Source organism: Streptopelia decaocto (assembly GCF_964273445.1).
Source record: "Streptopelia decaocto genome assembly, chromosome: 1".
NCBI classification, from domain to species: domain Eukaryota; kingdom Metazoa; phylum Chordata; class Aves; order Columbiformes; family Columbidae; genus Streptopelia; species Streptopelia decaocto.
In genome coordinates, this window is record NC_138663.1 from 193,185,110 (window position 1) to 193,198,973 (window position 13,864).

General features: G+C 42.5%; 1 protein-coding gene across 2 annotated transcripts; it reads left to right on the top strand.

Annotated features, from left to right (window-relative positions):
- Positions 1-1,320: 1,320 nt before the first annotated feature.
- Positions 1,321-9,431, top strand: GJA3 (gap junction protein alpha 3; the record flags this gene model as incomplete). 2 transcript variants are annotated; one of them, XM_082051481.1, is made up of 3 exons in its annotated part: positions 1,321-1,411; positions 2,991-3,079; positions 7,879-9,431. In XM_082051481.1, exon 3 carries the CDS (start codon positions 7,896-7,898, stop codon positions 9,429-9,431), a length of 1,536 nt encoding a protein of 511 aa, XP_081907607.1. In that variant the 5' UTR covers positions 1,321-1,411; positions 2,991-3,079; positions 7,879-7,895. The 2 variants fall into 2 exon arrangements, with proteins under 2 accessions (XP_081907607.1, XP_081907608.1); XM_082051482.1 differs by lacking the exons at positions 1,321-1,411; positions 2,991-3,079 and adding an exon at positions 3,080-3,090.
- Between the last annotated feature and the right edge of the window lie 4,433 nt (positions 9,432-13,864).

Consider the following 13,864-nt stretch of genomic DNA (forward strand, 5'->3'; position numbering starts at 1 on the left):
AGTTGATGCAATGCTTTGAAAACCAAAGGGACCTGTCTGCACTGAGGGGCGGTAGCCTGTGCCCGTGAAGCACCCCGGGTCGTGAGGCTGACAGCTCTTTGGGATTCTTCCGGTGAAGAACGTTTGGTTGCTTTTTGTTTGTTTTTTGGTTTTGTTTTTAAATTTGGCTTTAAGACGTAGGAAAAAGCGGGATTCTCCGCTCTAAGATTCTCTGCTTTAGGATTCCCAGCCGGTGGGGCAGCCGCGCCGAACCGCGCACTGCAGCCAACCGCCCCCGCCCGGCCGTTACACGCCTGTCAACGGCCGCCACTGGGCGGCGCTGCTGCGCCCCGCGAGGGAGCGGGAGCGGGACTCGGGGCTGCGCGGCGGGACGCGCGTTCCCCGGGCGGCAGCCCCGCGCTGGGCGGGGTGCCCGTTCCGCCGCCGCCAAGATGCGGCACACCGTGCCCGGCGGCCGTGCCTCGGATACCGAGCGCGTCCCGGGCGGCCGGGACCGCTGTTTCTGACGGGGAGCAGCAGGCGGGGGCGGCGGGGCCGTGCAGGTGGCGGCTCGCGCCGCGCTGCCTTCGAGCGGAGCGGGCGGGAACCCCAGCGGGCAGGGCTTTCTTAATCCTTTATCCTCTCAGAGGAAGAAACTGTTTACAATTTCTCAGGAAATCCCACCCTGGACCGCGAAGGAGGACGGATTGTCTGCACAGTGAGAACGTTTCAAAAGCCAGGGAGAGAACGGCAAGCGCCCCGTCCGCTCCCCTCGGAGCTCCCCAGGGCGCCGGCCCGCCCCGCAGCCCCTGGGCAAGTGGCTGCATGTGGAGCCGGCGGCTCAGCCCGCTGTGGGAGGCGGGCAAGGGGAGGGGAGAGAGGGAGGGATGGGGGCCCGGTGCCTGCAGGGGGGCTGTCCGAGCTGCCCTGCCGCAGGCGGGCTGTGGCAGCCGCCCAGGGGCGCGTTGCCAGCCGAGGTAGCAGGTAGGGCACCGGGCACCGGCCTCCCGGCGCTCCCGCCCCGCGCTCCCCTCCGCCGCCTCTTTCCATAGCCCGGGCAAAGGTTGGGGGCTGCTCTTCCCCTCAGTTAGATGAGCTATGCGCCAACACGGTCGCGACTCTTCTGAACGAGTTAAGCTTTTGCTACTTAAAATAGCCTTGCTCCTGCAAAGCGTAAGTAGAGCGACCCAGGGCTGCGCCGCTCGGCAGGCGGCCCCGGGGTCCGCAGCCCGCGGAGGGGGCTCTGCCGGAGGGGACGTGGCCGCGGGCGGACGCGGGAGGCGGGGGCTTGCCCGGGGCCTCTGCCCTGAGCGCTGCCTTCGGCGCTGGGCGCCAGGGAAGGGCAGGGCGAGGCAGAGCTCCGCGCATCCTGCTGAGGAGGACTAGTAGGAAGGGCCCCACTGCTCCAAATGCTTCTGTGAGGGACCCTGGTGTGAGTATCCTCTGTTCAGCCCCAGAGAGGGAACCATCTGCAGGCAGCGGTGCTTGCAGATGGGACAGATAACTGAGCCTGGTGTGGCAGGGAGAATTGTCCAAACCTCACAAAATACCTCAGAAAATGCAGTGGAGGGGGAAGCACCACATGTCGTTTGGGATTGTTGTGGCCCTTGCCCACCCAAGTGTGCATGTGTAGGGACATGTAGTTTCTTCCTTAAAGGTTACCACTAACATTTGAACATTGATGTGCATTTCAAGCCAGTTTCATTCTGGGAGTAAAGTTAAATCCTAAATATAAAGCTGAGCCAGAATTGCTTTCACCTGTGTAAGTGGTGCCACACAGAATGATGGAGTTGACAAGTGTAACCCAGGGTGGTTCTGGTGTTTTCTCGAGGTGAGCTATGAGTTACCTGGCCCTTACGAACGCTTTCTCCCAACAGGCGGGGAAATGGTTATGTAACCTCCCTGCATTGACCAAGGTTTTACCTCTGGTCACATCTTTGGTCTGAAAGTTACCAAGAACATGTCACTCATTTGTTCACTTAGGACTCACAAGGGATGTAAAGTATTTAAGATGAATAAATATCCTTTGGAATTATTTGGAAGATATTTATAGCTTGATTAGGCAAAAGTTTGCCTATGTTATAAGCAAGAAAAGTTTCCTATGTTTGTTTTTTTGTTGTGGTGGTTTTGTTTCTTGTTGTTTGTTTGTTTGTTTGTTTGTTTCCCTGTAGGCAAAAAGAGTATCAGAAAAGTGTTTGAGTTCATCACTGGATCACTGAAGGAATCACAGAAGCCTTAGATTTTATTAGGAATCCTGAGTGTGTGCTAAGTCTTTAAGACACTGGTGTAGATATGAAGAAGAAATTGAACTGAGTAGCCAGAGCTACTAGAGTTTCCATTTAAGGGAAATTTAAAGGCAAAAGGGGATATCCTACTGACACATTTTAGAATTAAACTAGAAAGAGTTTTAAATAGTTCCCATAAGACAAAAATGTACTATAAGAAGTCCGAGCAGGGTTTATAGCACCATCTCCTTGTAGTTACTGTAAGTTGCCTGAAGTCCCCTCAGGCTGATACCTGTTGGGGTAACTGCTTCTCTGTAGTGAAAAGGGTGGGGGATCTTTGAACACCAGAAGGGCTTGTCTTTCCTTTGTATCCCTGCAGCTGGGGGGCGGGACACTCCTTACGGTGCAGTTTTTAGATCTGTGTGGCTGTTTGTATGTGGGCACCTGACAGATCTGTCTCATTCATGCTTCACTCACTTGGGATGTAGAGACTGTTGCCCTCATGTTTGACAGCTATTCCGTAGTCCCCTGGTAGTTCCACACCCTTCACACTTTCCAGAGTTTTACTGGTAAGTCACTGTCTTTTAATTCCAATGTTGAGCTCTAAGATGGCATTTGAGTATTCTGGGGGAAGAAAGGGGTTACGTTTTGTTCCTGTTTTTCTCATGCAAGCAGCAAATCAGAGCAAAGGTTTGTTATGCCAGGGAACAGAGGATTTTAACAAGTGGAAGTGTAGCTCTCCTCCTGGGCTCAGCCCTGCGCTCTTTGCACTTTTCCATTACTCAGGCCAAACTTTCACTCAGAGTTTGATGCAAGTCAAGAAGAAGTCGAGAAGTTTTGCCGTGGATTTAAGGAAAAGGCTCCATAGCAGCAAAGTAAGTTTAAGGTACTAACAAGATCATCTAAGGGCTTAATTTTTAGCAAGTATTTAAAATACAATGAAGAAAATTACAGCTGTGTCAGAAAGGATGGCACTGTGAGCAAGAAGATATTTTTCAAGTCTTTATTTAAACAAGTTTATAAAGCGAATTATGAAACTTCAACCATTGTGTTTCATGTATATGTACATGGCCAAATACCATTAAGTTTCAATTGAAATTATAGGGGCTCATTCTGTCCCTCCAGATCTGCCAGTTTGTATGGAATTACATGGTCATGCTGCAGATTTTGTGTGGGGTGACTACTTTTATTGGATTTAAATTAGCAGAGTTAAAAACCTGAGAGCAATGGAGATGCCTAATTGTTTAGTGTAAAAACAAAGGAAATATTGCAAGTTTTCTTTTTTTAACAGCATTTTAAAAATCATACTGGTTTATAAAATCTGGGTAATTTGGAAGATAAAATCCTAAATCCCAAGATCCTAGACTGTGACAAGAAGTGAAAGAAAATGTGGACTGCATTTAAGAAATCTTATTCAGACAAGGACATGTTAGGTTTCTAAACAATTGTCGAAGGACATTTTTTAGATATACCAGTCTAATAAAATCATAAATATACCAGGTGTCATAATCAGTTAATGTATGTAACATAGCTGTGTAGTTATTTATCTGAATGTATGTATTCATATGTGTATATAAATAAATATATACATGTATGAGTAACATGAGAAATAAAGCTCTTGTATGTTTCTATGAAAATATTAAAAATTAAAATATTGTATTTTGCACACTTGATACATGGTGATGAACCTCTTTGGTGATGTCATCAGGAACAGAAATAATAACTAGCAAGTTTATAGATGCCAGATGAGGATGATTTATCCTCTGTAGAGGGATATGTATGACATCACAGCTTTAAAAATTTATTCTCTTTCTGTCTCGTTCTCTTTGTCACACACACACCACCCACAAAGTGTATTTGTGCATGTACTAATCGTAATAATTAATGGCACAACATCGATTCTTAAACAATGCTATGCCAGTTTTTATGAACTGCCCATTTTTCAATATTTGTTTCAGAGGAATTATTTTCTAAGTGATGCAAACAATATATGACTCCCAGTTCTTAGAAAATGATCCCAAGTTTCATGAAGTCCTTGCTTTCATACTATTGAATTAGATTTCTTTCTGAGACATTCTCTGCTATTTGCTAGTGGATATTTCTGCATCAATGTCATGAAATACAGATAAAGATGTTTCATTTCTTAATCTGCATTTTTTCCAAGCACAGAAAGAAAAAATGTCTTCCTTCACAATCCATATGTAAGATTAGGGCATAACAATTGCCTAGCTCTCTATTTCAGTAGCGCTGGAAATGGTACTGTGCAGCTGAAGTTCATGTAACACTACAAAAGCAAGCTTGGAATTGTTCTCAGCTAAAATACTGAGTTGTCGCTGTTCAAATTTAGATTTAGGTATTTTATTCTTGAACTTAATTATGACAACTTAAATATTTTCTGAGCTCTGTGAGCCCTCTGGTTGATGTGATTTTTGGATGAGTTACATTGGCTTAAGAAGTATTGACTTTGAAGAAAAATATGGGACCTGGATTTCTGAGAACCCTTTAGCCAGCGGAGATACGGATCTTTGCATTGCTCTTGGGAATTATGTCCTTCCCATATTTATGTATTATGCTTAATTTTTCTTTGTGTATAGGAAGAACTTTCAGACTCAGATAAACATAAATAAATATTTTCATTAATGTAAGGATTAGGATAGCTTTTTGAAGTGTATCCTTTGAGAATTGTATCATGTCATGTCTTTCGTGTCCTGATTTATCTCAGCCTGGGCATTGCTGGCCTGTAGTAAAAAGAAAAAAACATCTTCAATGACACTAGTAAATGGAGAATGACTGAGAATAAATTAGACGGTATGATTTGTAAGATTTCCTTTACTTTTTAGATTTTGCTTTGATTTGTTTTTTTCTTCCACTAATCAGTAGATAATTCTTCAGAAAAGCAAAAAAAAATCCTACTTTCATTGTAGTCAGCATTGCCTGTTGATCTCAGTAAGAAATACACTACCGTGTGCCCATAGGTGAAAAAAAAAATTCTGTAATACCATATGACAGTGCAGGGGTTATAATTTTTCATGAAAGCAGATCGACTTAATTTTTTTAAACAATAGAAGGTAGCATCTGTCTTCTTGAAGAACAGTGTATGGTCTCTTATGCTGTTGGAAGCAAGGGTAATGGCAGCTGTACTGAAAAATGAACCATAATTAATGCGTTAAAGAAGATTTAATGTGCTAACTTTTACTGATTAATACATTTTCTATTACAAATATTAGTAACAAAAAACAGATCGTGACTCTGACTGCTTATTATCTGAGCTGCCTATTTTACTTGATCTGGATAGAAAACAAGGAGTGTGACAGAGAGAACTCAACTGAGAGACAAAGAATAGTGCAAAAGTTAGCAGACATGAAATACTGGATTTAGTGTTATGCTAAACTTCTTTAATCCATCAAATATCACATTATTCATTCTGCTGTTCCGACATAACAATCTTGACTACTCAAAATGAGAACATTCCCAAACAACAGCTTAATTCTATCCAAAGATGGAACTAAACCAAGTATATCCTCAAATGCTTTTGAGTAAGAAAGATACAAAATAACTTCATTATTGCCTGAAAAATTAATACTTCTCAAGGTTAAAATTACTTCACCATCCAAAATATGTAAACCTCATAGAATTAAGATTGAGGATGAAATTTTTAAATCATATAAACATATTAAATTAGGATTATAAAAATAAAGTGTTCTAAAAAATAATATTGTTTGGGGTTACTATTTTAAGGGGGGAAAAATACACTCCTTAAAAAAATCATAATATATTTCAAGGAAATGATTAAAAATTGTTTAGGACCAGGGTCATCACTACACAAAGTCAGTATTTCATTGTTAATATTGTCATTTGCAGTTTGTCATGCTATCCTGGAAAAAGAATTCAGTTATATTAAAGGGAAAGTGGTTTTGTAAAATATTGAAGATATGGGTTTTTTAGGGGTAATTTTTGTTGAATTAACTTTGTGGGGATAAAAAGTGAATCAGTATTCTAGGATTTACAAAAGTGCACAATACTTGTGGGCGTGTTGTTGCTTTTTGTGTGAAAGCATGTTAATCAGCAGCTACAGGTATTTAATTGCCTCATAGTAAAATCAAGCTATAAAAAACCTACCTGAAATAACTTTGATTTCTTTAATTACCTTAACTAAAAGCCCGAAAGAAGTTCAGTATGGACTTTGGAAATGCTTCCTCTGGAAAAACAGTTACATCATTGTTGGAAATCACAGTAGATATTGTACCAAGAACAATATATTTTCTCAGTGTAATTTCCCACCTGTAATGATGAACACCTTTTCATACTGGGAACTGTGAGACATGCATGTATCTGGACAAGAAGTATAAAAATAGAAAGACTAAAGTGCAATTCAGTTATAAAATATTCTGAGATTTTTAAATGAGAGGATAATCGGTCTTTTCTGATAGTGTTTTTGTAATGCGGATTGTTATATCTGAATGATAATTGTGATCTAAGTATTTCTGAAAGTATCAAAGTTATTGGAAAGTAAAGTTTTGTATTTTGTTTCAGCTGGAGGTTGACATGTAAAGTATAGAAGTGTATTCATTAGAAGAATGAAATATACTTTTTACACATATTCTGATAGTCTTACATATCTTCCAATTAGGAGCAGGCCAAGGATAACAAGTGACATCAGCACGTAATAGCTTGTTTCTCAACTGAACTTTAAGCCTTTCCAAATCAGAAGCTGTGTCACTACCTAGATGGGAAGCCCATCATTCATGAATTGGTGGAAACTACTGAGAATATCTACTAGTTGCTTGCCATAGAAATAAAGTCATAGGACATAATTTTATTTTTCCAATATAATCTCTGTGCACCGTTGCTGAAGTGCCTTTGAGTGTTTTGGGTTTTTTAAAAAATAAGGTTGCAGTACATGTGGCTCAATAACAGCAGCTGGCAGGACCATAGGGGAAACGGCGTAGAAACATCTCAGAATTTCTATTTCCTCCCAATATTTCAAGTTATTAAAATAATTATTTCCTTTTAGAAATAAGCCAACTCCAACATGAATAGGCGTTGAGAACATGCTTGTTGTTGACATACATATTCTAAAATTAAAACTGAAAATTCCGTAGGTTTAAAGTAATTATTTTTCTGTGTTTGTACAGTATGAAAATAGCAGAGACCTGGGACATTACTAACCTCCTGAATGCTGGAGTAAATAAGTCCTGATAACAATAAAATTATTAGAGTTAGGCAAACTTTTTGTCACACGCTTATACAAGTGCAGTCACATTAATAGCAGGAATATTCAGTTGAACTGAACTGATTTCCATCTGTTCTTTTCTAAAAATAGGCAAGAACAGTTAGAGGCATCTCAGGTGGGGGAAACAGAGAAATCATGGTTTTAAAATATTTAAATCTTGTAGGCCTTCTGGTTATGAATCTTTCTTGCCTGTCATTGTGTATAGACACAAACCTGTATCAGCTAGGTGAAAGCACTAACCATCCCACTTCTGTGCTCACCAAACCCCCTGGCCGCACCGTCACAGGGTTAGGGAGTTCTTCACATAGGTGTGCAATATTCTGTAATGGGAAGTGCACTCAAGAAATGTTATTTGTTGAGCATCAGTCTGTTCTGCCCTGGCATTGTGTAATGATAAGATTTTAAAACATTGCTCTAATTGCTCTAATGTTCTTATTGTAGGTTAGAAATCTGAAACAATGGGTGACTGGAGCTTTCTGGGGAGACTGTTAGAGAATGCGCAGGAGCACTCCACGGTTATTGGCAAGGTTTGGCTGACAGTACTGTTTATCTTCAGGATACTGGTGCTGGGGGCAGCTGCTGAGGAGGTCTGGGGAGACGAGCAGTCAGACTTTACCTGCAATACTCAGCAACCTGGTTGCGAAAATGTTTGCTATGACAAAGCCTTCCCCATTTCTCACATCCGATTCTGGGTGCTGCAGATCATTTTTGTCTCTACTCCAACCCTCATCTACTTGGGCCATGTGCTGCATATTGTACGCATGGAGGAAAAGAGGAAAGAGAAAGAAGAGCTGAAGAAGAAAGGAAATGTCAAAGACAGCAACTATCCAGGAGCAGGAGCATCTGGCAGTGGTGGTGGAGGAGGCAGCAATAACATGAAGGATCCTATTGGCAAAAAGGGGAAGGAGAAGCTGCCAATCCGTGATGAACGTGGTAGAATCCGTATGGGGGGTGCCCTGCTCCGTACATACGTCTTCAACATAATTTTCAAGACACTGCTTGAGGTGGGCTTCATTGTGGGCCAGTACTTCTTATATGGCTTTGAGCTAAAGCCAGTCTACCAGTGCAGCCGTGCACCTTGCCCACACACTGTGGACTGCTTCATCTCAAGGCCCACTGAGAAGACCATCTTCATCATCTTCATGTTGGTGGTGGCCTCTGTCTCTCTGCTGTTGAACATGCTTGAGATATATCACTTGGGGTGGAAGAAGCTTAAGCAGGGCATGACAAGCCGCTACAGCCTTGAGATGCCTGTTGCAACAATGACACCAGTCATGGTAACAGGGGAGTCCAAACCTGTTGCCTTGCCACCACCAGCACCACCCATGGTGGTCACAACAGCTGCACCCCCCCCTGTTCTGCCTGATACCCGCACTGTCACACCACTGCTGGCCCCAGTGACCATGGCACCATACTATGCTGCAGCTGCTCCAAGACCACGGCCCCCCTCCAACACGACCTCCATGACCAGCTACCCTGTTTCTCCACCGGTTCCTGAGGAGAGGCACCGTGCTGTGACTCCCACACCCATCTCCACTCCTGTCACCATTCCGACCCCCATCGCCACGCCCACGCCAGCCGTCATCAACTACTTCAACAGCAACAGCCATGCCCTGGCAGCCGAGCAGAACTGGGTCAACATGGCAGCTGAGCAGCAGGGGAAGGCGCCCTCCAGCTCGGCCGGGTCCTCTACCCCCAGCAGTGTCCGGCATCCCCTCCCTGAGCAGCAAGAGCCGCTGGAGCAGCTACTCCCACCGCCGGCTGCACCACCCATTGCTGCGGCCAACAGCCGCAGCAGCACCAGCCTGAGTGGGGCAAGTGGCAGTAAGTGGGGTGTGGAGGGTGAGGAGGAGCTGTTGGGGGAACAGCCCATCTCAGCTGCCTGCACCACTGTGGAGATGCATGAGCCGCCACTGCTTGTAGACACACGGCGCTTGAGCAGGGCCAGTAAGTCGAGCAGCTGCAGAGCCAGGTCAGACGACCTGGCCGTGTAGCGTGGTTACCTCTGCTCAGAGGAGCAGGTGATGGAAGGCAGAGCGGGCAGGGGAGTGCCCAGGGAGGCCGGGCCTGGCGTGGGTGGGAAGGCCTGGGTTTCAAACTTTGACGCTTGCTGTTTTCGCACTCTGTGAGTTGTAGTGGGGAAAAATATCAACATTTTCTAATAGGTCAGGGGTGGCCGAAGCACAGCCTGCGAGCCAGGGGACCAAATCCGCTTTCCTTCATGTCCATGGCAGATCTCCCAATGGCAGCCACAGGGGAGGCCTGCACAGGTTACAGGTGGTGATGGTAGCTGGTCATGTGCCTTGAGACTGACTTCCATCGGAGAAAAATGTTAATATCCCTAGTGCCCCTGTGCCTGGCCATCATCTCCCTGTTGCCCTTGCCTTACTTCCACCCTGTTTCACATAAGCTCTACATGAGCGGACACAATGACTTATTTTCTTCCTCTTAAATCTTACATGGCGCTATGGCAAACATCAGGGTGGCATATTGCCTCTTGGCACCTGTCATCTCTGCGGACCAACTTGCCATATTAAAGGTGACTCAGTCTCTTCCATATAACATGACTCAATGAAGCCCGTGTGCTCATGGCAAATCGCCAGTGTGGTCCTCGGCCAGGCAAAGTTTAGGTGACCCCTGTAATAGATTTTTGAGCTTCATCTTTCTTTATATTTTTTTTACTCTTGACCTGTTAGGAAGTGTTTGGTTTGACCTTCTATTCAGTGTTTGCCAATCATGATCACACCATGTTTTTAAGCCCACAAATGTGTTTGAGCATGTTTGATTATAATTTTAGATGACTTCTGAAATTGCTTAGAGGAGGACAGGAATTTAAAACACACCTCAGAAATTATTACACATTTCTCTTCAGAAGGCAAGGATTATTATTTCAATACATTGTGGCCCCATACGTTGCCCGTGGACAAACAATAGGATAAAGTACAGCTCTGCATTTTAGACTATTAGATATCAGCTTAAGTTTGTTGGAAAAATGCTTTTTAGAAGTAAACTTGAGTGCATATTTTTAAGTATTTGAACATTTTGAGAATAATTTTGATCTGTAGGTTTAAAGTTACGTGACTCTCTACTTAATCATTTTAGTTTGATCTTTGATCTTACAAGAAAATGTAAGGGGAAATAAAATTACTAATGGTAAAATTCCCCAAGGAATATTATTTCTTCTGGTCTTCTACCTTTTCCTTGAACAACAATCTGTAGTGTCTTACAGGTCAGTGAAAACAGATTTAGACGGTGTTTTGTTGCAGAAAGGTGGCCAAAATATTGGGGCAACATGCTGGGCTGAAGGGTCTGTTCTGATCCCACTGAAATCACTTGCAGAATTTCCATTCAATTTAACAAGGAGCAAGATTTGGGGACGGATCTTGCAGGTCTTATTCAAGCAAAGCTAACATTCACATGGAGTTTTGGGAGCCAGAAGGAATGTAGATTTGGGGCCTTAGATAAAGACATTAAATCCTGCTTTTGAAAATTGTGCGTTTCCCTTAAAAATGGGTGGAGGAAATTACTGGATAATTTTGATTAAGGTGCAGCTTTCCTTACAACTCTCTCTGTCCTTCATTCCTTTGTAATAAATACTCTCACAGACATTAGTCAGAATTTTGAATGCCTAGTAAAGCTCGGGAGAGTTTGGATACAAAGGAAATACAAGATTAGGCCCAACTTCTGTTCTAAGCAAAAGCCAAAAGAACTGAAGCTCGGAGTCAGTCCTGTTGCTGCTGTGAATTGAAAGTACTGTAGTTGGAGAAGAGCAGCCCAACACACTGGGATAACCCTTTGCATCCTCAAAGTATTTGGCCTGACAGTGCAGTCCTTACTCAGGCAAAGCAGGATTACCCTGTAGCAAGTAGTTACAATTGTGAGTTATCTCTGCTGTTACATGTTTTCCTGAATGTGTTTATTTTATTCAACAGTTTAAATATATTCCCACCACTCAAGATAAAAACATTTATTTTTAGTGCTTGCTGAGCAGAGATGGAGAGTTTCTCATAATCAAAAGCACTGTTCTGCAACACTTGGGCATGTTGTCTCATGACTTCCTTGACCTGCTTGTGCTGAACCAGGGCAGGAGGAGTCTTTCTGCTGCCACTGGTCTTGGGGCAGATGCTGCATTAAAAGTCAATGGACAGTGGTACAATAAAGGTATTTTCTATTAGGTGTTTAGCTTCAGGCATGCTCTCGTGAATTTTCTGTGTTATAAGCCATAAAAAACCCTTTCTGCAAGAAAATTAAAAGCTAAATTCTGCTTTCTGTTGTATCCATGCAACTATGTTGTACTTCAACTAAAGTTGATAAAGTTGCCTAGATGTAGACAGAGTTTAACACTCAACATTTTGAGATTTATAGTAGCAGTTTTGTAAGTTTTGCTAAGTGCCAAGTAATTATATTGCTGAAATAATCCAATAGGCATCTCTGTATTTTACTACATCAAAATTCATGGGCTAAATTTTCTTTTATGCTTCTGAAGAATGAAATCAAAGTCTTTCTGGAGTGTATTTATATAAACCAGACCACCTGGATTATGTGCTTTTTTATAGCAATGCCTGAGAGCAAAACTGACTTGTTTGATGGAGGTCTGAATCTTGCAGCCCTTACTTTAGTACAGCCCTCACAGAGTGTGTCCTGCAGGACTGGAATAATGTTGTATATAAAAAAATATCGGAGATAGGTTTAGCTTAGGATCAGCTGATACCTGGTCTGCCCTTCTCAAGTTAATGATGTGCAGAGAGTTCAGGTGCTTTTGTGGAATATATGGTATTTTCAGGCAGAGTAACTACTGGAAAGCTATAAAAGATCATTTTTCCTGTTAGGTGAAGCTTAAGCAGAGAAATGTAATTCTCCTGCAACCCCTAAGATAAATTTGACAGAGCATCCTAGCAGTACTGGTCTGAGAAAGCAAAGCTACAACTCCCAAGTTGTGCTTTTAAGATGAACTTAGGATGCATCACATAACAGTGATTGGTTACCTACCATTTCATTTGGAGTTCAGTAATTGTTTCTTCATTTAAGCCCAGGTAACTGTTTTGGCAGAACTCCCCCTTAGTGCTTACAACTGCTTTTAGTTGCCACATCACGGCTGGAATCAGATTTGTTGAAAAAAAATTATTGGTGTGGCTGATTTTGAGTACTTCAGTCTTTACTCATGGATGATCACTGAATTCACCATGCTAGGAGTAAAGTATAACTATGCACACTTCCATAGTTGTAGAAAATATGTACAAACACCAACTCACTTGCACAACAGTCTGTTGGCAAAAATAATCTGCTAATTTCTGAGTTGTTTACTCTTTCACATCAATTAATTCCAAAGAGGGAACTGGTAGCAAGTGATAATTTGATGTAGTGTGGTCATATGGCTGTTCAAGGCACAATCCTGGAAGATCTTAGACACACAGCTAACATGATGCCAGTAGGTCAGTTACTGCAAAAGTGGAAGTCAGAAAAGAATCATGCCTGATATTAAGCAGACTGAAAAAAGACCCTGAAACACTCAGTTTTGCTCTCGGAGTAGAATGATTGTGGGATAATAGTTTTCTCTCTTATTTGAAGTTTAAAAGAATGCTAAGGTAAACTATGGAAAAGAAGGGGAGAAAACTGGAACAAGATACTCTTGGAACAAGTTATCAGGTGTATGATGTGCTACTCTTTTTGCAATAAGTCTGCTCACTGGTACTAGTTGACCCTGTTTGGAGCACAGGAGGTTGGGATAGATAAATGCCTTCCAGAGGTCCCTTCCAACTGCAATGGTTGTATGAAACATATTTTCCAAATCACTGATGTGGCCTTAAATTTTGACAAATGAAGACAACCTCCTGGAACCTTCCCTTTATTAAAGTGGAATATTTTATCTATGAAAATCAATTTCTTGTTTTTCCATAGACAGAAAAGTACTCCTTGAATTTGTTGGTCTGTGCTGGCACTGAAAATCATTGCTTCTTGAAAATAGGTAGCATGCACTGGAAAAGCAGATGTGCTCTTTTCTGGTAATTTGGAAGCCCGTTGTGTGAGAAGTGGTTCCAGGGATTGATTTGACTCAGTATATTTGTCATTCATGAAGGTGCTTGGAGCTAATTAAATGTCTGACATTTTGCAGCTCTTGAGATTATTTTCTGGTATGAGTACCTGAGTGTAGGATCAGTAAAATAATTAAGGCAAGCTTTGAAAATCAGATCAGTACTTAGGTCCTTTTTTTGGTTAGACATGTATCCGCTTCCTCAGCTCCTACGAACTGTTGTATCCCACTGAGTTCGCGTGGGTGACAGGAGTCTGCTGAAGCTGAGCATTGAGCCCCCAGATCTTTTTGTTTACTACAGACACTAACACTGTGAATTTGAACAGGCTGGGTTTGTTCTTTTTTTTTTTTTTTTTTTTTTTTTTTTTTAATTTCAAATGGTTTTGTTCAATTTAC